This window comes from Anguilla anguilla, chromosome 18 (genome assembly GCF_013347855.1).
Source record: "Anguilla anguilla isolate fAngAng1 chromosome 18, fAngAng1.pri, whole genome shotgun sequence".
Classification (NCBI taxonomy): Eukaryota; Metazoa; Chordata; class Actinopteri; order Anguilliformes; family Anguillidae; genus Anguilla; species Anguilla anguilla.
The window spans coordinates 13,830,383-13,855,057 of NC_049218.1; the positions used below are offsets into that span (position 1 = coordinate 13,830,383).

General features: G+C 51.5%; 1 protein-coding gene across 2 annotated transcripts in view; it reads left to right on the plus strand.

The window, feature by feature from the left end:
* thada (THADA armadillo repeat containing) overlaps positions 1-24,675 on the plus strand; it is an 81,916-nt gene that overhangs the window by 27,894 nt on the left and 29,347 nt on the right. For both annotated transcript variants that reach the window (XM_035400864.1, XM_035400865.1), the window contains exons 27-29: positions 5,444-5,533; positions 8,201-8,332; positions 18,942-19,110. In XM_035400864.1, the coding sequence (XP_035256755.1) occupies positions 5,444-5,533; positions 8,201-8,332; positions 18,942-19,110 (391 nt within the window). The remainder of the gene's footprint in view (positions 1-5,443; positions 5,534-8,200; positions 8,333-18,941; positions 19,111-24,675) is intronic.

Here is a 24,675-nt window from a genome sequence, read left to right on the forward strand (position 1 = left end):
TTGATCTGCTACTCTATGGGGAGGACCAGACCCAGACCAGTATGAGCACACCAGCACCCTGCCCTGATACCCCGGGCCCCCCCCCCCCCCCCGCCCCTATCACTTTCTCCCTACGCCGCGTGCAGATGCATCAGTGTGCAGATTGCGTGTGTCGCTGCTCGCCCCCTGTGTTCATCGCCCTGTCCCCCAGCGGTCTGTGTGAAATGCAGATGTTCTCCTGGTGGAGCTGTGAGCGGGCCAGGCCCGAGCAGCTCTGTGGTGACCCCGAGTTTTCAGTTTCTCCCGAGGTCAAACGTGCGGCTGTGTCGCTCGAGCCCTCACCTTCAGCTGCTCGGCGGAACGCTCCAGAGCGAGCACACGCCTCACGACGGCCCTCGACCCCGACCCCGACCTTTGACCCCGGCATCGGCGGTTACAGTGCGATGGGCGGCTGCTTTTCCAGCTTTCTGGCTCATTCCAGGGGGTAGAATGAGCCCCAGTAGCTGAAGGTGATGCGGGTGCCCCAGAGCATGCTGGGATGGGACAGGAACAGGGTTCAGTGTCTGGCTGCATGTGATTAGCTTCAAGTTTTGAACATGAATGCTGGGAGATGGGCCAAGCGTACCTTTCGCATACTGAATGCGTTACATTTTTAGATTCATATCACTCATATTAATCTCTGCCTTCATGGCAGCGGTGAGTAGCAGGTGGTGGGGAGTTAGTAGCCCTGAATGAGAGTCCAAGGTTCGAATCCCAGATGGGGTCTGGCTGTGCTTGCACCCTTGGGCGAGGTGTACTACCTCATTTGCACCTCTGTAAGGACTTCCCATTGTGCTAAATGGGTTACAGAACATCCTGCACATAGACCTGGGTATTTATTAAGCAAATTAATAATAAATGCCAAATGCGACGTCCACTACAAGCAGTTAATTATCTTCAGTGTTTTTTAACAAAATAACTGGATTTCAGCTGGTGAGTCAAAGATCTCAGGCTTGTTTTTTGTTGTTTTTTAATTTATTTTCTTGCATTTATATTTCCATGTTTAGCATGCGTTCCAGATATTCTGTGAAGGATCCAACGTTTTCCAGCGATAACTGTTAGAGTTCACTGTTTTTTTGGGCCCCCCTCTCTGCACTCCCCTGCCTCCCCCCCTGGGTTTCTCAGTCTGGCACGTATTATTCCTGTGGTTATTTGATTCTGTGTTTTGGGTGCAGTAAATCTGTTCTGACAGGCTGTCCACTCCAATGTCTGGCTGGACCCACGCGCTGTTTGGTCGGGCCGCGCTGTGTTTGGTCGGGCTGCGCTGTGTTTGGTCGGGCCGCGCTGTGTTTGGTCGGGCTGCGCTGTGTTTGGTCGGGCCGTGCTGTGTTTGGTCGGGCCGCGCTGTGTTTGGTCGGGCCGCGCTGTGTTTGGTCGGCCCGCGCTGTGTTTGGTCGGGCCGCGCTGTGTTTGGTCGGCCCGCGCTGTGTTTGGTTGTGGTTGGGCCACGGTCTTGCTGGTTCAGATTTGATCGCGACCGAGTAGGTGAACTGAATCGGACCCGTCGGGCTGTGCAAGGCAGCCGCCACGCTTCAGAGAGACCAGGCCTGTCAGTATCAGAGACTGGCCTCCTGTAAACAAAGAGTGGGGCTGTGGTGTGTGTGTGTGTGTGTGTGTGTTACGTTTCAGGGTTACTTCTTGCTAAACATGAAACAGCCATTGTATATGCTTTTAGCAGTTCTTGTATTTTTTGTTTATGTTCTCCAAGAGGAAAAGGATCGGTATCACGGTGGAAGGAGAGCCCTGCTCTTAATTAAATGAAAAAGATATTTAGACTCTTTGGTTTCTTTTAAGTGCGTTGTCTATTCCCGGTCTTAGACTACGCTCGCGACTTCAAACAGTCCTTGATGGAATAGCTACAGTTTATGAAAAAAAAGAAAGTGAGGCAGTTTCATAAGCAGATTTATTTTCCGTTTGAGCGGTCGCAGACTCTGGGGGATGTGTGGGAGAGCAGGACGCGCTGACCTGCTCGTCTGACCCTTACAATCTGCGGACCGGTGACCTTTGACCTCGTCCAGGATCACGCTTGACAGAATCCCAAAGCCTCCCTCGGAGGCTTCTGATGTCCCGCGGCCCCGCTCAGCCCTGCCAGTCAGTTTCATTGCCGCTAACTGGGCAGGTCAGCGTTGTTAAACGGGCAGGCAGCGTTACTGTCGGGAATGGGTGCACACAGTATCAAATGTGTCACCCTGGTAACGCTTCCTCTCAGTGGTTTTGCCTCAGCTGGGTAAGGCTTTTGTAAGAGCTTTGTAGCTTAGCTGTGACTTTTTGGCAAGCTACCTCTGAAAATGATCATTGAAAAGGACTGCTGTAGCTCAGTTTAACTGTGCCAGTGCAGACTGCTGTAGCTCAGTTGAACTGTGCAGACTGCTGTAGCTCAGTTTAACTGTGCCAGTGCAGACTGCTGTAGCTCAGTTTAACTGTGCCAGTGCAGACTGCTGTAGCTCAGTTGAACTGTGCAGACTGCTGTAGCTCAGTTTAACTGTGCCAGTGCAGACTGCTGTAGCTCAGTTTAACTGTGCCAGTGCAGACTGCTGTAGCTCACTTTAACTGTGCAGACTGCTGTAGCTCAGTTTAACTGTGCCAGTGCAGACTGCTGTAGCTCAGTTTAACTGTGCCAGTGCAGACTGCTGTAGCTCAGTTTAACTGTGCCAGTGCAGACTGCTGTAGCTCAGTTAACTGTGCCAGTGCAGACTGCTGTAGCTCAGTTTAACTGTGCAGACTGCTGTAGCTCAGTTTAACTGTGCAGACTGCTGTAGCTCAGTTTAACTGTGCAGACTGCTGTAGCTCAGTTAACTGTGCCTGGGTGTGTATTGACGGCCCTCAGTCGCGCTGCTGTGCATGTTTCCAGTACTGGCTCCAGTTCCCAGACTCCCTGCTCGTGTGCTGCCGGTCGGGCGTCTGTTTCGTGACAGGACCGTGGTGCGGGGGTCCCGTCAGTAACCGCTGATGGACGTGGTTACGGGGGTGGGGTGGTGGGCCCGCGACAGGGAGTGGTCAGGAAAATGAAAGCCGTTTAGCCCTAAATGCGCCCCTAATCCAGAGTGGAAGAATACGGGCCTTTGTCCTCAGTAACTGCTACCACATTGGGCCGTGTCACTCCCAATTTTACCCAGCGCGAGCGTTTTTCTGGTGCTGCTGCCGCACTTCCTGTGGCCCCGCCGCCGTATGGGGCCCCTGGCACTCAGAACAGTCCCCCCGCTAAAGGACCGCGACGTCCTTCAGCGCCGCGCGGGCCAAATGGAACCTGAAGGCAGAATAGTCGAGCGCTTGTGTGGTGTCACGATATTTCGGTTCAAATGTAAATAGCTAATTGATGCGCTGCGGATTTAAGCCAGTGGTTTTCTATGCTTTCTACGCCCACAACCCGCTTGATGAGGGAATATGTGGCCCACCTCTATAATGTAGCTTTATGTATATTCAGACATGGAAGCCAAATGCTGTAGCCCATCTCAGATCTTCTACCTACACGCTGTAGCCACTGCGGTGCATGCAACAAGCGCGGTGTTTAGTTTGGTCCGACGCAATTCTTAATCGGGACGCTGGAAAGTGCGCATTGAGCGTTTTTTTTTTGTGTTTCTCGTGATTTTTCCAACTCCTCCGTGACCCACCCGTGGTTCTACACCTTCATTTTGGAAACTGCAGGTTTAAACGAAGGTGGAAAGGAAAGTGTGACGTGATTTCGGGGGCGAGGTGAGCGTGGGACGGGGCCGGGGTTGGGCGGACTCTCGGGAGGAAACCCCCTCTGGGCGCTTCTGTGTTCGGTGGCCAGTGCGATGACACTTTCTGCGGTTTAACGGAAAGACCCGTCCCACCCGTTCACGGTTGGTGTCGGGGCCTGTGTGCTGTGTCTGTTCACTGTGGTTCAGACCGATGTTTATCGCCACTGTGCGGGGCTCTGTGTCCCTGTGTTCCTGATGACACAGTGCACTTATTGATGTTCTACTTTTGCACAAAGTACCCAGCCTACAGGCATGCACTTTCCTTCACAACTACACAACCTCCTTCTGTGCAGTTACTCTAATGGCATTCACATGTTCCTTTATAGGGACACAATGCAATAGAGTGTGCATTTCATGTAAAAAAAAATAAAATGAAATTTATGTGGGGTGTGAAATTATGCTGAAATTGTGGAGGAAAAAAAAGAGAAATTGACAGTGGTTCTACTGGGAGAGGGGGGGCGGTTGCCATAGGGATTAACCCCATCCATTCTAGTCCAGGCCTGGCAACAGTGCTTTGTAACATAAAATTTTAGCCAGAGCAATGTTTGTCAGACTCGTGTTAAATTAATCCAATAAAATAAATTACTGGAATTATTGCACTTTCATATAATCAAATGGACCAACTGTCATCTCCACCACCTACTCCAGTTGACTTTGAAGCCTGTTTGAAAACCCAGAGGCATATGGAAGCTACAGAGTGAGTGTGATTGCCGTGCTCGGTTCAGTTTGGTTGGCCTGCGGGCGATGGTACCAGGGCAGGCCTCGTGGGGGAGGTCCAGCCGGCGAATCGGTCCACACTGCCGGATCAGTGGTTTGCTCCAAATGTGCTGCTTTCTAAGGAATAAACAAACATAAAACATGAACTTTGTTTCTCTCCTGGTTAACATCAAAATCATAAAAACAGGCCTCCTCCTAATGAGGCCTTTATGGGGCTGTAAAGCTTTGATATTTAAGGAAGTGGTTGGGCAGCCAGACCTCGGATGTTACTCGTTTCTGTTTCTCTCTCCTCTTCCCTCCCTTCTGCCCCCGTCTTGCTTCTCATTTTCTCCTGCCTTCTTTCCCATCTCTTTCTCCTCTTTCTATGTGTTATATCACCCACACACACACACACACAGGCACATACACACACACACACACACACTGTGTCTTCTGAACAGGTTGACTGCGGAAGGTTATGGGTTGGCTTTCACATGTAATTAGTGAACAGTTAGTCGGCTTATGTAACTGGGGGGTGAGGTACAGAGCCCACTCCTCATGACTGGGACAGTTTGAGGTGAAGAAAAATTTGGAAGATTCAGTCAGTGCTCATTTGCAAGGTTATTCTGTTCACAGGCACTCAGATATGACCGTCAACAGATGGCCAGGGTTTTATTTTTAAAAAATACATTCCAAATAAATTTGAAAAGATCAAATTTAGCACAGCTTTGCCTTCGCTGCTGTCGGTTGTTTATGGAGCGCTATCTTGTAAGTTTGACCTTTAAAATTGTTATTCCGCCTGGATTGTGAAGATTAGACAAAAAAAAGACACCTTGCACTGCCCTCTGGAACAGTTCCTTTTGTTCTTCCAGTACAGACTTAGATTCAGGAAAGCTTCTCTGACCTCAGTGGCCCAATGCATGTTGTACCATAAAGGAAGGTCCCCACAAATCAGCCTTCCTGGCCAATTGGGTGTAAGTGTTCTCTTCTCTCTGCCCCCTCTCTAGGATGACGGGACGGGAGTTTTTTACCCGCTTCCCTGCCCTCTACCCCTTCCTGCTGGGACAGCTGGAGGAGGCCGCCGGGTCTGTGGACAGGTGAGGGGGGACTGGGGAGCACGTGGGGGGGCGGGGAACACTTCTGGGACATATGGGGGGTTGGAGTGGGGGGAGGGTTTTGGGGGGAGACTCCTGACTGCCTTCCTGTTTTCCTCCTCTGCCTGTTTCTCCCGGGCCCTTAATTAAAAGCTCATTAAAGCGGCTTCATTAAACTTTGTTGCCCGAGTTCCAGCGGACCGACTGACGGTTTCCCGGAGGTGATGGGACCGATAAGGCGAACGCCCGCAGGACCGCGTCGCCATGGGAGCGGCGGTCACATGGTCCGTCCCTTCATGTGCTGACCACGCTCATCTGGTTACGTCCCGGAGCCGACGTCTGTCCGTCCAGCGCTTAGCCTCTCAAACCCATCAGAGGAAACAGAAAGGGGAAAAACAAAACCTGGAAGGAGATCAGGCACTTTGTCAACATCGTCTCCAAATGCAACCCGTTGTTTTGATGGATCTCCAGTCTGAGTCATTCAGTAACCCCCCCCCCCCCCATGCCCCTGCGCGATTCTCTGAATCGGCCATTTCCCATGACTGACTGTCTGCTGTGACTGCGCCAAGCGTCTCACAGGGAGAGCGTCCCCGTTGTGTCCCTGTGTGAATCATGCCACCAGCCCGACAGAGGGGGTTTTTGATGGGCTTATAAAAGAGATTCTGGGGTTTTACTGTTTGCCAGTCGTGGGGGGAAATTAAGCAGGCTGAGATGAGGGCAGAGCTCTTTCCCTCTGTGTTTTTCTCCCTGGTATCTGGGCCTCGTTAACGTGCCCCACTGTGTTATCGCTCACGGTTGGGTGTTGGGGAGGGCGGGTGAACTGTGGGAACTGTGCACCAGACTTGTTGACCTCAGTCGCCGTTTCGTTAGCCACTTCAAGGTCAGCTGGGGTTTTTTCTCAGGGAAAAAAAAGATAAAGGACAAGTTGGGGTCATCTGTCTGTGTCACTGAAGCACCCAAATGAACTTTTTTTTTTCTCCAAATAGTTGTTGGGGCAATTTTCCAGCTTGGACCTTGGTTTAACTTCCAGTCTGATGGGCAGTCTCCCCCCCCCCCCACTCTGTGGTGATAACTCTTCGGAGGGGGTTGCCAGTATTTGAGAAATGGCAGCCCAGTTATGTCCTATTACGGTCAGATGTGATTTGACAGCCCAACCTGGAACGCTTCAGGAACTCTATGGTCGTTGTTTCTTCTGACCTGGATCCCGAAGGTTCTGAGTCCTGCCTGGTTTGGATCTGGCTGCCAGTTCAGTGATCGATGGGTCTTTTGGGTAGGCATGGGTAGGGATCTGTAGGGTAGGGTAGTATAACGGTTAGGGAACTGGACTTATGACCAAGGTGTTGCAGGTACAAACCCCAGCTGGGGCCCTGTGCTTTTGCCCTTGAGCACGATACTTAATATTGCTTCAGTAAATCCAGCTGTGTAAATGTATTGCATGTAATAATGTTAGTGGTGCGTGGCTGACGGCAAAGTACACCATAATAAAATATTAGCAGAAATAACAGTGAATAATTATCTAAATGGAGTTGCAATTGCCCTCCTGTGTCTCTGTTGCCCTCTCTCTTCCTGTTTGTACTCCCTCTCCTCTCCTCTCTCCCCCTCTCTCCTGGGGTGAAGCACCGGCCCTGGTCACGTCTTGGCGCTCTCCAGCGCTTCGATGACATCACGCTCAGGTCCAGAGGCCAGCGCAGTGCCCCCCGTGCCCCGCCAAAACAACAGTGAAATGGGACACTAAACGCCTTACGCAGGCCATAATTAGCCAGCTATTACATTCCCCCATATCTGCGATCGTATGGCCGCCCTCAGGGAGCCCTCGTGATTGGAGGGTTCGCGGTGTTTTATTTAATAATTGAGGAATGAAAAGCAAAACCCGCAGAGCTATTGATTCACATTTGGCCCGGGAAAGGTGCTGGGCTATTAAAAAGTCACGGCTTGAGAATAGCCAGCCTCTCGGCTGAAAGAATGTCCTCTCTTCCCACATTTTTTTATTTTTTCGTTTTTTGGGGAGGGAGGCTATATTCCTGTATGTGTGATGTGGTTTTATTCTTTTTTTTTTTTTTTTTCTGTTTTGTATCGCTGGTCAGTCTCTTGCACTGAAGTGTAAAAAGGCTCTTGGCAGTAGAGCTGGCTTTCCTCTCTGCGTGAGGCAGCTATCCCCAAACTGGAGCTTTTCCACTGCAGCTGTGTGAGCTAGTCTTACCACCTCCCATTTTACCCACCGTCCTCTCTGTTTCCTGTCTCGCACCCTTCCCCTCTCTCAAGCTTTCTCTTTATCTCTCTCCCTGCGTATGAGGTTATGCTTCACTCTTCTTTTATCAATGTGTTTTTATTCTGAATTCCCATCCCTCTGTATCACTAGTTTTAAACTTTTTTATATCGTCACCCAAATTAGAAATGCTTTGTAATATCTGGACCCAAATTAGAAGTCTTATGGTTTTCCAGGACCCGTCATGTACACAAACTTGCATAGCTTAGTGGACTGCAGACTCATTCTGTGACCCACCTCATACACTTCCATGACCCATTTTGGGTCCCGACCCTTGGTATAAGAAGCACTGGTCTATGTGGTGGAAAATGGGCCGGTGTTAGGAGGAGGCTCATTCCAGGTGTGTTCTGATTCTGTGTTGCACCCTGCTGACCACCCTGCTGGGCCCCCCTCCCCCTCTGCAGCGACTCCGGAGAGGTGAAACTGCACCCGAGCCTCTTCCTCTTGCTGCTGATTTTGGGGCGTCTGTACCCCTCGCCCATGGACGGCTCCTCCTCGCCCCTGGGCCTGGCCCCCTTCATGCCTTTCATAATAAGGTGAGTCTCCAAAATGGCGGTGTTTTGCGAGTAGTTTACCATTTGTTGAGAGCACCCCTGAAACGTAGCCAGTCCTGCCTGCCCTAACACATGACAAAGCCCCAATATGCATTCTGAGCTGCTGACCTCATTTTCATCCTTAGTCCCTTGGCAGGGTAAAATGAATGAAGAACTGTGTTACTGCTGTGTTAATCTAACAAAAGGTACACTGCATTTCCCAAAGTATGTGGACACCTGGCCATCACACCCATATATACATGTTGAACACCTCTTTCCAAAACCGTGGGCATTAATATGGAGTTAGACCCCCCTTTGCTGCTGTAACAGCCTACACTCTTCTGGGACGGCTTTCCAGTAGCTTTTGGAACATGGCTGTGGGGATTCACTTCAAATCAGCCACAAGAGCGTTAGTGAGGTTGGGCACTGATGTTGGGCGTAAGGCCTGGCTCGCAGTCAGCATTCCAATTCATCCCAGAGGTATTTAATGGGGTATTTTTGTGCACAGCGCATTGTCATGTTTAAACAGGAAAGGGCCTTCCCCAAACTGTTGCCAGAAAGTTGGAAGCGCACAAATTTCTAGAATGTCATTGTATGCTGTAGCATTAAGATTTCCCTTTACTGGAACTAATGGGCTTCACCAAAACCATGAAAAACAGCTCCTGACCATTATTCCTCCTCCACCCAGCTTTACAGTTGGCACTATTCGGGCCAGTACAGTTGGCAGTATGCGTTCTGCCAAACCCAGATTCGTTCGTCAGACTGCCAGATAATGAAGTGTGATTCATCACTCCAGAGAACGCGTTTCCACTGCTCCAGAGTCCAATGGCGGTGTGCTTTACACCACTCGCTTGGCATTGCGCATGGTGATCTTAGGCTTGTTTATGGCTGCTCGGCCTTGGAAACCCATTTCATGAAGCTCTTGACAAACAGTTTTTGTGCTGACCTTGTTTCCGGAGGTAATTTGCAACTCTAGTGAGTATTGCAACCGAGGACAGATGATTTTTACACATTACACGCATCAGTACTTGGCAGTCCCGTTCTGTGAGCTTGTGTGGCCTGCTGCTTCGTGGCTGACCTGTCGTTTGCTCCTATACATTTCCACTTTACAATAACAGCATTTAAGGTTCACTGGGGGCAGCTTTAGCAGGGCATAAATTTGATAAACTGTCTTGTTGGATTGGTGGCATCCTATGACAGTGTCACGTTGAAAGTCACTGAGCTCTTCAGTGTGAGCCATTCTACTGCCAGTTTATGCATCTGTTAGCACTGGGTGTGGCTGAAATAGCCAAAAACACGAATAAGGATGGGGTGTCCACATACTTTTGGAAATGTAGTGTAGGTTGGTTTGTTTCTTCTGAGTTATAAATACCTTTTTAAAATTATGTTTATTTTAACATTTTATGCTTGCCAAAAATCTGCGCTTATTTGACTTTGTAATACAATTTCCATCACGTTTCACCAACTCGTATGCAATGATTTTGCAGTGAGCTTTGGGAGCTTGAGGCATGGGAAACATGGCTGCTTACACACTTTTTAAATAAAGGTCAGAAGATTGGAACAGATTGACTCTTCAGATAGCCCCAGACAAGTGCCCACCAGCGTACAGATGACTGATTTTGTAATTGCAAAGATTGTGACAAGTAGCCGAGAACATGAATGCCAATGTACATCTGCTTTTCATATAGAACAGGAGCTTCTTGTTTGGTTCTTCTTTGTGTCATCAGAGGTAAGTTTTATAAATCTTGGGGTAGCTATCTCTTCGGAGTGGAGTCGGGTGTTTTGTAGGCACAGCGTGTGCCTCAGTGTCTCACGCTGCATCCTGATTCCATCACTGGAGATTATCTCCGCTCCTCCTGATTGGTCGGCACTACCAGCCGACGGATGGGAACCGCGTTCCGACGTTCCCGTCTGTACATTTTTTACATTTCTGTGCGGACGAGCCCGAAAACGTTTTTGGAATGGGTTCCTCGCCATCTGCTACTGCCAACAAACAGGCCTGGGCGACCGCCCCTCGGTCCAGTTCCATCGGCCAATGGGAGATGGAGCTCGCCGAAGCCCACTGTGGGAGGGAGCCAATCACACGCAAGAAAGTTATCTTCTGTCCTATTATTGTAGAAGTCAGGTGTGTTCTCCCGGAACGCCTTGTGATAAAGTTTAGGGAAAGCAGCAGTGAAGAGATTACAGAAGGAAGGAAGGCTGTGAGTTTCACTCCGCCTCGGGTGGGGTTAGCACACGGTGTTCAGGGCCGGAACACACAACACCATTTAGAAAGGGAAGTCTGCATCTCCCACACGCGCACACACACACACACACACACACACACACACCCCCAGACACACACACACACACACACACACCCAGACACACACACACACACACACACACACACCCAGACACACACACGCACACACACGCACACATACGCACACACACACACACACACCCAGACACACACACACACACACACACACACACACACACACCCAGACACACACACACACACACACACACACACACACACACACCCCCAGACACACACACACACACACACACACACACACACACGAAAGCTCACAGCAACAGATACATGTGGCCAACCAAGTAAAGAGGGCTCATCTGCAATGCCTTGGCCCAGCGGCTCATAAAGCTGATATTTTATTCTGTACCGAGGATGATGTATGTTACGTGTAATAGTGGTACAGCGTGCTGTACTCTATGTACCCTGGTGAGATGGGCCCCTGCCCTGGGTTTGGGAGCGTAAGGATGTGCACCCCGAGTCATTCTGCTGACCTTACAGTGCCTGCAGCACTTAAGCTTTGCGCCCTGTGCATTAGGGTGATGGAGTGCGTATCGTGTCAGGGGAAGACTGATGGGGGGGTTTAGGAGCAGCAGATCAGGGTACAGCAGTCGGTGCGAAACAGCACATTGTGTGCTAGAGAAGGAACCCCAGAGGTTTGTTGGTAGTGCCGTCAAAGACAGTGTGATGTTACATGGCCTTGCTGGGTGTTTTTAAGTACTGGGGTGTAATAGTAACACAGGTGCTGGTGCCCTGTTAAAATTCAGTTGTGCTCACCAAAACCAGCCCACTGATTTGCCATTGTAATGCAGTTTAGTCAGGCCTGGATTTTGTGGTGTTTGAAGGACTGTGTGGGACTGAGGACTGTGAGTACGTGTGCAGTTGTTTGGGGAGGGGGTGTTCAGAGTTCAGGTCTGTGTAAGTTATCGCTGCGCTCAGGCATGTGATCTGTAATATGGATGCGTTTTGGGGAGCGTTGAGGGCCTTATAGAGTGCATGGAAGGCAAGGCTGTACAGGTCTGAAGGTAGTGAGAGGGTTTGTGCTCCAGAATGTTTTGTGAGTGTGGCAGGTGTTGTTTTCCTTTATTTGGAAGCTGGCGGATTGGAGGTCTGGCTCTACCAAGCTGACCTGGAATTTTCCACATGGCACAAGCCATCAACCTTCATACCCCCCGCTACTGCCCCCCCCCCCCCCCCCCCTCAAGTGCTCTGCATAACTGAGGCTTGGCACCAAAGGAAACCTGTCCAGATCACTGCCTAGTGCACCATGCCTAGTGCCGTGTGTGTGTGTGTGTCAGTGTGCGGGTGTCTGTTTGTGTGTGTGTGTGTGCGTGTGTGTGTCAGCATGCGGGTGTGCGCGTGCAGGTGTGTGTGTGTGTCAGTGTGCGGGTGTATGTGTGTGTGTGTGTGTGTGTGTGTCAGCATGCGTGTGTGTGTGTGTCAGCGTGTGTGTGTGTGTGTCAGCGTGCGGGTGTGCGTGTGTGCGCGTGTTTGTGCGCGTGTGTGTGTGCGTGTGTGTGTGCGTGTGTGTGTGCGTGTGTGTGTCAGTGTGTGCGTGTGTTTGTGTGTGTGTGTGTGCGTGTGTTTGTGTGTGTGCGTGTGTGTGTGTGTCAGAGTGTGTGTGTGTGCGTGTGTGTGTTTGTGTGCGTTTGTGTGTGTGTGTGTGTGCGTGTGTTTGTGTGTGTGTGTACGTGTGTGTGTGTCAGCGTGCGTGTGTGTGTGTTTGTGTGCGCGTGTGTGTACGTGTGTGTGTGTCAGCATGCGTGTGTGTGTGTGTGTCAGCGTGTGTGTGTGTGTGTGTGCGTGTGTGTGTCAGCGTGTGTGTGTGCGCGTGTGTGTGCGTGTGCGTGTGTGTGTCAGCGTGTGTGTGTGTGTGTGCGTGTGTGTGCGTGTGTTTGTGTGCGTGTGCGTGTGTATGTGTCAGCGTGCGTGTTTGTGTGTATGTGTGTGTGTGTGTATGTGTCAGCGTGCGTGTGTTTGTGTGCGCGTGTGTGTACGTGTGTGTGTGTGTGTGTGTGTGTGTGTCAGCGTGTGTGTGTGTGTGTTTGTGTGTGTGTCAGCGTGCATGTGTGTGTGTGTCTGTGTGCGGGTGTACGTGTGTGTATGTGTGTGTGTGTCTGCGTGCGTGCGTGCGTGTGTGTGTGTCAGCATGCATGTGTGCGTGTGTGTGCTGGTTTCAGCCCTCCCGCTCCTCCTACTCATCTGTATATCATTGGCCTTTGATGTGATGTTTGCGCTCCTCAGCTTGACTGTTCCACAGCGCCCTGAGTGTGACCCTCTCCCTCTCTCCCACATCGGTATTCACAGTCATATTTCTGCCCTTATCGGCCCTCCTTATCGCAGAGAGGAGCAGGAGGATCAGGAGGAGTGCACTGACTGATTGGATGGCTGATTGGGCGTGGCACGGCAGGTTCTGCCCCGCCCGCTCTGTGCCAGGGACTGAAGGAGGGAGGGATGGGTCAATCCGGGCCTTGGGTCTGGAATGTAGCTTAATTTTACAGATAAGATGAGTCAGACTTCAGTCATGGTTCAAGTACAAGAAAGCTTATTAACGTGTTAACAAACGTGTGTGTGTGTGTGCGTGCGTGCGTGCGTGCGTGCGTGCGTGCGTGCGTGCGTGTGTACACTGAGAGCACACTGTCCAGAGTACAGTGTGCTCTCGCTGACTGGAGTAGCTCACCAGCACCCAGCACAACACACACCAGTCAGTCCTGTCCCCACTGCTCAGAGTAGGCTGCCTGGCTAGCAGCCGTTACAGAGTCCCACCCTTGTGTGGAAACCATGGTTCAGAGTTCTGGGCAGGGATGGATCAATTGAGGGGGGGGGGAGAACAAAAGCTTGGAATATGGGAAGCCAAGTTTAATATAGTGCACTAAAATTGGGCTGATCGCACAACAGTGGCTAAACATGTAGCCTTGTGTCTGTTAGGTGTGAATGTTGATGTTTTTTCGGTTCAGGCCGATAATCTGTGCTAACTAGTTTGCGATCTGTTGGCTAAACTGATAGCAGATGAATTCATTAATGGGTGGATATTAGTGGGTCTGTGGATGGAGTTGGGCTGAAAGACAGACGAACGTTTGTTTAGAGTGAGACTAGAGACGGGTAGAGGGTTGGGTTGGCGATCCCGTGCGTTTAAATGGTTAAAGTCTGTCGGGGAACGTGCTGGTTGGCTGGCTGGCCCGTACATGCGGAGGTATGCATGCACATCCACTCAAATGAAGCCCACATGTACGAGACGTTAAATATAGTTGACCCCCAGACTTCACCCCCCCTCCCCACCACCACCAGGCTTGTGTACGTGACTGGCAGTCTGATGTATATCGATCTCTGGAACCCGGGGCCTTCTGAAGTTATTTTAAGTCTGGCACAGTCTTGCACCTGATTAATCGCTCATCTCTCTTGTCTTTTTTTTTTTTTTTTTTTTTGGTTCTTTCTGCCCTCCTCATCCTCCTCTCTGTCTCTCTTCTTCACCTCCTCCTCTAGTTTTCACTTCACTGCATTTTCCCTATTCTTTCCATCTGAGAAATTTTGCCCTGCCAGCTGCGTTTCAGTTGGGACTGTGTGTCTGACTCTTGTTGCGACCGACCCCCTTCAACCTGGGTCCTTAACCGTCTCCTAACAGTCCGGTCCAAACGGTCCTCGCGTGTTGTGGCACACGTGATTCTGGGACCGCTCGAGCGCCGTTGGCTTTGTGTGGTTAACAAATCGACGGTGACCTCACGGGTTTCGTGCGGAGGTTCTGAGCGGAGCTTAATTGTGTAATGGTTCTGGAGCGCGCTCTGTTCTATTCTCGGGCTCATTTAATGATGAAAATGAGGATGATGCTTTGGGCTCAAGACTGTTCCCAAGGCCGCCCCCCCCCCCCCACCCCCACCCCCACCGCTCTTCCTAAGTGAACGGAATGTTCCCGTTTCTGGTATCAATATCAGCACACAGAGAGCAGGGCTCAAGTTTTCATCTGTTGGACGGGGCGAATCTGAAAAACAGCAGCAGAGAAACCAGAAATCTTTTCCTCCGAAACCGTGTCCAATGAATCCCGCTGTCCGCCTCCCGAGCACCCAGACCTTGACTTTGTTCTCGATAACGAGCGAAAAGATAGAAAAACTGAGCTGGAGCGGATCCGCCAGGCGTTTTCGGTGAGGTCACGGCGGGTATGGTTGCCGATAACGACGGCGGTTTAATTAGAGAGCCTTTGACTGGGGTCTGCGTGTCCTGTTGCGCCAGCCTCCCTCGTTCTCCAGCCAGCTGTCAGTTTCGGGTGAACCCTTCTCCCCGCGTCCGCTTCCTGTACGGCCAACACGAGACCCGGCAGCCGGCCAGTACCACCGTAACCTTCGCCGCTGTTGACGCCGGCAGAACTCTGGTATCTGGTTCCGAGGGTTATGCGATGATCCTTATTCCATTCCATTCCATAAATTTCATTGCCCCTGTCGTACACACAGGCTTGTCTCACCAGCAGTGAATTCTGGGATATCGCAGGCAGTGGAACACTGCCCTCCGTGATTCACGTCCTGCTGGCCGGTGCTTCAGTCTGCCTCGCAGGGGCCCAGCCGGAGCGCTGCAGTCACTGCATTGCAGGAGCGCAGTCACTGCATTGCAGGAGCGCAGTCGCTGCATTGCAGGAGCGCAGTCGCTGCATCGCAGGAGCGCAGGTCCCGCGCGCCTGCTGGGAGCCGCTGGTGCACGCCGAAACGCGATTGTTCCTGCCGACCGCGACCCTTCCTCTAGAGCAGTCTCTTAGCCAGATGAGCTGTCGGGCAGCACGCTATGTGGCTAATTCCTTAGCTTCTGTCAGTTAGCAGTGCCTGAGCGCTAGTGAATGCAGTGCAATGAAGCTACCATGCTAATGTAGCATTAATGGGGCTTCAGGTTAGCCTGATGGATATTAACCACTTGGCTTTCAGAGAGAACAACTGGCTGACCTGTGAGGCAACAAGTTGTTTATCTCCACCTAAGAGGGTAAACCGGCCCCTTCAGGCATGGAAGGCTGTCTGAACTCAAAGAAAAACTGACCTCTTCTAATAAATAGGATTTTGGGTCCCTGGTTACTTTTTTTTTTTTATTAACTGGAAGCATTGTGGTCTTGCAAGGGCAGACACATTTGTGCATTTTTAAATTGGTTCTTTTAAAATGAGTTGTTTTTAAAGGCACTTTCGCTCTGGAGAAATTTGAGTGCCCCATTCACCCAGGTGCCCGCCTGCCCACCGCTTCCCAGAGGAATAGTTTCAAATGGTGCCCCCCCTCCTCCCACCCCCTCAGTCCTGAGTCTTGGCCCAAACCCCCTTGAGTATCGGACAGCTCAGTTTCTAAAATTACACCCCTCCAAACTGTCATTTCCTCTCCAAAGAGTTTTAATGGGACAAATTAGTGATGATAGTTAGCATATGGGGCTGAGCTGGGCTAGATTAGTTTTAAGAGTATCATGTACGGTTTAGAACGAAACCGGAGATGCTGTTTATAAGTGAGGCTGTGGTCATTCGGACCCCAAGACCTGCATTAGCCCTGGTCCCGTGTCTGTCTGTCTGTCTGTCTTCCTCTCTCCGTCGGTCTTGAAAGCTGGCTTAAAGCTGTCTTAGCCCAGTGCTAAGACACCTGCTTCAACTTATCAGTGGCTTCATTGAAGGCCCTGATTAGTTAATCTGTTGAATTGGGTGTCGTACTGCTGGGGTAAAACAAAAACCTACATTCATACCTTATACCAGAGGGGTGTCTAATCTTTTCAGATAAGATTGGACACCCCTCTGGTATATGGTATGAATGCAGGTACTTGTTTCCTGTAACAACTTTTATAGATCATGTAATACAGCTGTCATCTCCCAACGGAGCGAATACAGTCATAAATATTTCTCTTATTTTAATTTTGGCAGACTTGAGGATCAGTAAAAAAGTCTTTTTTGCTCTATTTTGAGGCACGTTCCTGTTTGTCATGTGCAGTGTGCCATGCAGATAGATGGCGGTTATTGGCGGGGTTGCTTGGCATGGACCATGTGAGAATGCCGACCCCCTCAATCCTTCCCATCGTTCCGTATCAACGCCCGGTGTCATTAGGGGGATCTGGTGTCACTGAAACCTTGAAACTGTGCCCCCTCCCCCACCCCCACCCCCCTCCTCACTGCTGGTCAGCAGACATCTGAAGAAGCATGTAGCCGGGGACGTGCTTATCAACATGTCCGCCCCAACCCCCCCCCCACTCTGAAAGACAGGCTGCATGTCTTCATCGCATCACGTTGCATTCTCATTGTCCTCCCCCCCCACCCCCCCGGCCCCACGCCGCCCCGCCCGGTTTGATGTCCTTCTTTTTGCAGAGTTGGAACCCTTGCCGATGTTTCGATTTAGCGGACGTTAAAAACCGCTCAGCCCACCGGGTCGTCACGCGCCGCTGAGAGGATGCCGAAACGCCAACGCCAGCCTAAACTCCACCGCCCCCCCGTTTCCCCCCCCCCCCCCGCCCCGTCCCCCCCCCCCCCTCCCTGCTGACTGGCCCGTGTAAAAGAAATGAGAGATTTTATCTGCGGTGCGGTTTGACGGGCTCATCTGGCTGTAAACAGTTCCATGTGGGGCGCGGTGCTCCAGGCGCTGTGCAGTCACGGCGACCAGACAAATGGGAATTGGAGGGGGCTTGGATTGGGGGGGGGGGGCGGTGTTGCTCCATGGTAGGACCCCTGAGTGTCGCACAGACCCCCTCAGAGCGACCCCGCCTTTCTCACCCCCACTCTCCCCGTCTTCATTTGAGTGTCCCGGCAGCTCTTTTAAATAGGTATACACAGTATTTTTAGGCCGATTTGTTCCGTAGCTGTCATACTGTTTGTTACAGTATCTGAAATGGTTTTTGTGATTTGTGTGATGGCTGGCATCACAATCTCACACTCTCTCTCCACACGAATGCATGCATGCACGCACACACACATGCACACATGCTTGCTCGGTCTGTCCCAGGTTCAGTGCAAAGGCCTTAATTGGCATGCCAAAAAAAGTCTGCCTTTGCCAGATCGCTCTGGTTGCGCAGTCTAGCGTTACATGGAAGTGAAGTCGGAATGCGATGCGATGTGAAAGAAATACGCTGGCTAACTCGGGAAAGGTAAATGTCATTCAAGTACAACTGGGCCCTTTGTACATTTTAGGAAAAGTTCTCGGTGAAATATATTACTTGGAAGCCATTTACCTGCAGCAGTGGGCTGCTGTTGGCTTGTTTGGCTGCAGTTTATGGTGCACCTGATTCCCTCCTGTTTCTATTTCAGTCTGCCTCCTTTGCTCTTTATTCCACTACATTTTATCATACAGATGATCCTTTTACTGCAGTGAATAGTTTGAATACAGGGAATAGGCTTTCACATTTTGTAATTATATTTTAAGTTGAATTTGAGTATTCTTTGAGTTAATATCTCAACATCTGTGAGTATTTCATGTATTCCGCAAAGATTTGTCTCCGTTTCATTCATTTTCAACAGAATGGTGCATTTTAAGCCAAATAATGTTGACATTTTGCATGTACACTTTCGCTTCATCAGTGGAATGTGTCCTTGCATGTTCATGTAGGTGCTGCATGTATGTTCGAGTTCTAAAATAAGACATGAATATCATGCAGGACTCTTTTAAAAGAATGAAATGGTTCGGTGCAATGTATGCTTGTGCCAGTGTGTGTTTGTCTGTAAGCGTGTGTGTTCGTCTGTGTGTTTGTGCGTGTGTGTGCACATGTCTGTGTGCGTGCGTGTGTGCGCGTATGCGTGTGTGTAAGCATCGTGTGATTTGTGCCAGCGGTACGTTGACAGGTTTGATGATGGATGCAGTGTCACATGGGTACTCAGACAGGGTGATGTCCCCTGGCATGCCAGGGGCTGGCACAGAACCTGCATGACTTGGCACGTCCGGGCCGGGCCGTCAGCACCCGTCCCACCGAACCTGTGAGGCCGGCCGGCCCTGGCTGGCACGTTGGCAGTGCCGTGTGGCGGAGAGCTGATCCGTCTCGTGACGGAGTGCTGAATGCCGCAGGAGAACGGCATGATGGGAATGCTACCTCAGGTACACCAGGGGGTGTAACTCACCCTGCTGCTTTTTTTTGGCGGCTCTGTGGCTCCTGGGTCAGCTCGGTCCCCTGTGTGAGATTTGGGCAGATCAGCGTGCGCTGGCCGCCCTGGGCACGGGCACACGTGCTGTGGGCATGGTGAGTGCGTGATGAACCCACCGCGGCACTTCCTCAGGATTCCGCGCTCGGTTCCTCCCAGCGTGCTCTTGTGCTGTGACCGTAACGGGGAAAAGCAGCGTAGCGGTGACACACAGGGCCGTTCTGTCCTCACCTGCGCCGTTGTTTTCCAGGTGCGGCCGCTCGGCGGTCTACCGCACGCGTGAGATGGCGGCCAGGGCGCTCGTGCCCTTCGTCCTGGTGACGCAGGTCCCCTCCACCATCCGGGCCCTGCTGGAGGACCTGCCCCTGGAGCTGGGGCCCGGCACCCAGCAGAACCACATCCACGGCACCCTGCTGCAGGTTAAACAGCACCCATACTCACCGTCTCTCTCATACTGTCTCTCTCACTCACTCACTCACAATCTCTCTCACTCACTCACTCACTCACTCACAATCTCTCTCTCATTCTGTATCACTCACTCACCCACACTCACCGTCTCTCTCATACTGTCTCTCTCACCCACTCACCCACACTCACCGTCTCTCTCATACTGTCTCTCTCACCCACTCACCCACACTCACCGTCTCTCTCATACTGTCTCTCTCACCCACTCACCCACACTCACCGTCTCTCCCATACTGTCTCTCTCACCCACTCACCCACACTCACCGTCTCTCCCATACTGTCTCTCTCACCCACTCACCCACACTCACCGTCTCTCTCATACTGTCTCTCTCACTCACTCACCCACACTCACCGTCTCTCCCATACTGTCTCTCTCACCCGCTCACCCACACTCACCGTCTCTCTCATACTGTCTCTCTCACCCACTCACCCACACTCACCGTCTCTCTCATACTGTCTCTCTCACTCACTCACCCACACTCACCGTCTCTCTCTCTCCCATTCTCTATCAAACACTCACCCACACTCACCGTCTCTCTCTCTCCCATTCTCTATCACTCACTCACCCACACTCACCGTCTCTCTCTCATTCTCTATCACTCACTCACTCACAATCTCTCTCTCTCTCTCTCTCACTCACTCACTCACTCACTCACTCATTCACTATCTCTCTCACTGCTTACCTGTCAATTTTTATCACTGTGTGTGTATGAGGTGTACTGCAGGGGTCTTTAGGGGAATGTGCTGTAGGGGTTAAGTTCTGTATGGGGTGTACTGCAGGGGTCTTTAGGGGAATGTGCTGTAGGGGTTAAGTTCTGTATGGGGTGTACTGCAGGAGTCTTTAGGGGAATGTGCTGTAGGGGTTAAGTTCTGTATGGGGTGTACTGCAGGGGTCTTTAGGGGAATGTGCTGTAGGGGTTAAGTTCTGTATGGGGTGTACTGCAGGGGTCTTTAGGGGAATGTGCTGTAGGGGTTAAGTTCTGTATGGGGTGTACTGCAGGAGTCTTTAGGGGAATGTGCTGTAGGGGTTAAGTTCTGTATGGGGTGTACTGCAGGGGTCTTTAGGGGAATGTGCTGTATGGGTTAAGTTCTGTATGGGGTGTTCTGCAGGGGTCTTTAGGGGAATGTGCTGTAGGGGTTAAGTTCTGTATGGGGTGTACTGCAGGGGTCTTTAGGGGAATGTACTGTAGGGGTTAAGTTCTGTATGGGGTGTACTGCAGGGGTCTTTAGGGGAATGTGCTGTAGGGGTTAAGTTCTGTATGGGGTGTACTGCAGGGGTCTTTAGGGGAATGTACTGTAGGGGTTAAGTTCTGTATGGGGTGTACTGCAGGGGTCTTTAGGGGAATGTGCTGTAGGGGTTAAGTTCTGTATGGGGTGTACTGCAGGGGTCTTTTGGGGAATGTGCTGTAGGGGTTAAGTTCTGTATGGGGTGTACTGCAGGGGTCTTTAGGGGAACGTGCTGTAGGGGTTAAGTTCTGTATGGGGTGTACTGCAGGGGTCTTTAGGGGAATGTGCTGTAGGGGTTAAGTTCTGTATGGGGTGTACTGCAGGGGTCTTTTGGGGAATGTGCTGTAGGGGTTAAGTTCTGTATGGGGTGTACTGCCGGGGTCTTTAGGGGAATGTGCTGTAGGGGTTAAGTTCTGTATGGGGTGTACTGCAGGGGTTTTTAGGGGAATGTGCTGTAGGGGTTACGTTCTGTATGGGGTGTACTGCAGGGGTTTTTAGGGGAATGTGCTGTAGGGGTTAAGTTCTGTATGGGGTGTACTGCAGGGGTCTTTAGGAGGATCTGCTGTAGGGGTAAGTTCTGTATGGGGTGTACTGCAGGGGTCTTTAGTGGAATGTGCTGTATGGGTTAAGTTCTGTATGGGGTGTACTGCAGGGGTCTTTAGGGGAATGTGCTGTAGGGGTTAAGTTCTGTATGGGGTGTACTGCAGGGGTCTTTAGGAGGATCTGCTGTGGGGGATAAATTCAGAATGGGGGTTTAAACTTGAGGGATTAAGGCTCTCCCAGGTTTCTCGGGCAGTTGGAAGATGAGGGTTTGTTCTCCTTCCTGTCACGGCCTTCATGTGTTTCATATTTAATTTTATTTGTTTTAATTCTTTTCCTGGGAGCACATGAGAACCAAACCGAACTCGCTCTGCGGTGGAGGAGGGCAGGAAAGCTGAAAGGAGAGAGGACGAAACTCCCAGCTGCAGCTGGGGCAGAGAAATCAGCAGAGAGGGGGGAAAGGATAGAAAGGGGGGGGAAAGCAGGCAGGGTGGAGGAGGGGCGAGACCTCCAGTCTGCCTGAACTTCATTTCCATAAGTGCACAGGGCAGGTCCAGGTCTGAGAGCGCAGTTCTCCCCTAGGCAGACCTCTGTGTCTCCACTCTCAGACTGGAAACAGATGTGCATTACGGGGACTCAGGCTCGGGCCAGTTGGACTCCCCGCTCCCCTGTGGAGCCTTTCGGGGTTCGTTCTGTTGAGAGAAGCGCGGCTGTTTTTCTTGTGCGGGTCATCTGCCCAGCTTACTCCGATTACATTGTTATTCTGCCATTAGTATGTGGGACAGTTCAGTGTGTGTGTGTGAGAGAGGATATGTGTGTGTGTGTGTGTGTGTGTGTGTGTGTGTGTGTGTGTGTGTGTGTGTGTGTGTGAGAGGTTATGTTTGTGTGTGTGAGAGTGAGGCTATCTGTGTGTGCATGTGCCTGTGTGTGTGTGTGTGAGAGAGAGAGAGGATATCTGTTTGTGCGTCTGCCTCTGTGTGTGTGTGTGTGTGTGTGTGTCTGTGTGTGAGAGTGAGGCTGTCTGTGTGTGCGTCTGCGTCTGTATGAGTGTTTGCGTGTGCGTCTCTGTGTGTGAGTGTGTCTGTCTGGCTGCAGTGCGGGTTGTTTATGAGAGTGTGTGCATGTGCCTGTGTGTGTGTGTGTGTGTGTGTGTGTGTGTGTGAGTGTGTCTGTCTGGCTGCAGTGCAGGTTGTTTATGAGTGTGTGTGTATGTGCCTGTGTGTGTGTGTGTGTGTGTGTGTGTGTGAGTGTGTCTGTCTGGCTGCAGTGCGGGTTGTTTATGAGCGTGTGTGTATGGGCAGTCGTGCTCAGTTTGCAGTGCTCTCTGGTTGCTAGATCAGCCAGCGATAGTGCTCCGGCGAGCGGCCTCTCCATGCAGATCTGTGGGCATGGAAATGAGGCTGGCGTGTTTACTGATTGAACTGAGATATTGTGCTGGGGCTGCGTCAGCTGGTCTGACCCAGACCCAAACACCTGAGTCCACACAAAGGGGCGAGGAAGACGCATGGAGCGCCACACAGATCCCAGAGATACTGCATCTGCAAGCAACGGTGTGTGTGTGTGTGTGTGTGTGTGTGTGTGTGTGTGTGTGTCTGCTCTGCGCGTGTGTGTGTGTGTGTGTCTGCGTCTGCGTGTCTGCGTGTGTGTGTGTGTCTGCGTGTGTCTGTCTGCGTGTGTGTGTGTGTCCGTCTGTTTGGCTCCTGTTTGTGAAGGCCGAGCGACTGAGGGTACAATTAGAACTGTGTGTTTTAGTCAAATGGAGGCTATGGTAATATGTACTGTCCTCATGCTAATGTCAGTGTTCCGTGTGTGTGTGTGTGTGCGCGCGCGCGGGGGGGAACTCGGGAAACGGACAGCAGATGTACATGTGCGTTTGTACTCCGTGTTCAGCAGCCTCCTGTTTACTGATGATGTTACAGATATGGACACAGAGACCGTCCAATCCCAGCAGGCATGGCTTTCAGTTGTCGTGACGACCTCAAGAGACTCCAGACAGCCGCGGCTTTTCCACCAGAACATATTGAGGGCTCTTAGTGGGATCTGCTGGCACCCCTAGACTTACCCGGGGGGGGAGGCTGTGGTTCACGGGGTACTCCCCTGTTCTAAGTTCGCCTCCTCTAGTCGATTGGGGGGTTGTGCCAGTGATCTGGGGTAATGTCTGCGCAGCTCAAACGGTGGACTGCTTTCGGGGGTGGGGGGGGGGGGGGGGGTCTGGCCCACAGGTACTGATGGACACCCTGAGGGCGGGGGGAAATGGAAGAGTTAGATTATTAAAAGATGTTGCGTAAGCAGGGCAGTGATATCAGCAGGCAGGGTCACGCTGATGTTCAGCCTGCGATCAGAACGCGGCCCAGAATGCCCCCCGTCAGCTCGGCCCCTCTGCTGCGCGCCCGGAGGAAAGGAATTCCACGGAAAAGTCCTGTTTACAAAACCTCCCCGGAGCTCCTGTGATTGGGCTTAACGAGGGAGCCGAACGGAGCCTCGCTGGCTGAACCCCACGTGACCGCCTCCCTTCTGCCTGACACGCTCCAGGTCAGCCTGTTTACCCACAGCGCACTGGGGGGCTTGGACCGCCTTTGCTGCCCCTCAAGCTACTGAATGGAGTTCATTTCTTTTAAAGGGATGCTTCACTTCCTGGGTTTTTTTTTGGCGTTTCAGTAGTTTTAGTGTCATGTTTCGGATTGCTTTACACCGTAAACCCCTGAACGCCCTTACAGTAAAACTGTGCTCAGTGTAGTCTTCGAGCCGCTCTGTGCCTTAACACACCCCTTTCTCCTGCGGTCATGTGACTAATTCCCTTTTTTCCAAAAAGACCCCTTCCTTAGCGCAGCAGGATGGAGAGGCTTCCTCACAGGCGTCCCAAGCAGCGGGGGAACAGGCGCTTCCAGTGCGCGCGCTTGCGTGCGTGTTGAGTCCCGTTTCGCGAGAGAATGGAAATAAAGCGGTCAGCCGTGTGCCTGCGTGACCGTGTGCCTGCGTGAGCGTCCGCGAGCGTGAGCGTCTGCGAGGGCGTGCGTCCGCGAGCGTGAGCGTCTGCGAGCGTGTGCCTCTGCGAGCGTGTGCTCCCTGCTCATTAGCGCAGCTGCTTCATGGTTTTTGCTGTTCTTACAGGCCTCAGTGGAGCAGAAAATGCTAATTGTGTTTTAATTGGTGGAGGAGAGACAGTCTAAGCTTTGATTGGGCGCAGAATAAAGCCTGACGCAGGTGGGAAAACACTCTGGGGAGTCTCCTGCCGGGTCAGAGAAAGCGGTGGCGCACAAGCTCTCTGCTTCCTGTCAGAGGTGCCGCGTTTATAATAAAGCTTTTGGACGCACGCGCGCACTCCAGCAGTCATTTAGGGTAGCGGCTTCCTGACCTCCAGTGTCTGTCCTCGACAGTTGGCTTGGACCAGAACCAGGTTCTTTTTTCTTTTTTTTTTTTTTTTTTTAAATCAGTACCGGGTGTGAGGCCTTCTGGGCCAGAACGCTGAGCTCTGCTTCTGGAATGTTCTTATTCGGAACCCACGCACATCCTCTCTGCTAATGAGGTCCATTCCCTGGACCCAGCCAGCTACTCTGGGTCCGGTTCCACGGGCGTTCTGCCGCACGTCATCTCTGGTGCTTTCCCAAGAGCAACAGTCACATTTCCATTCGCTTCACATTTAGCACAGATAATGGACTGGATTTTTAAATTCTTTGTGGAGTTGGGAGCGCTCTCGAGAACAACTCTCTTCTGTCGTAGGCTCGCACATCTCAGTTTAGTAGCATATTTTG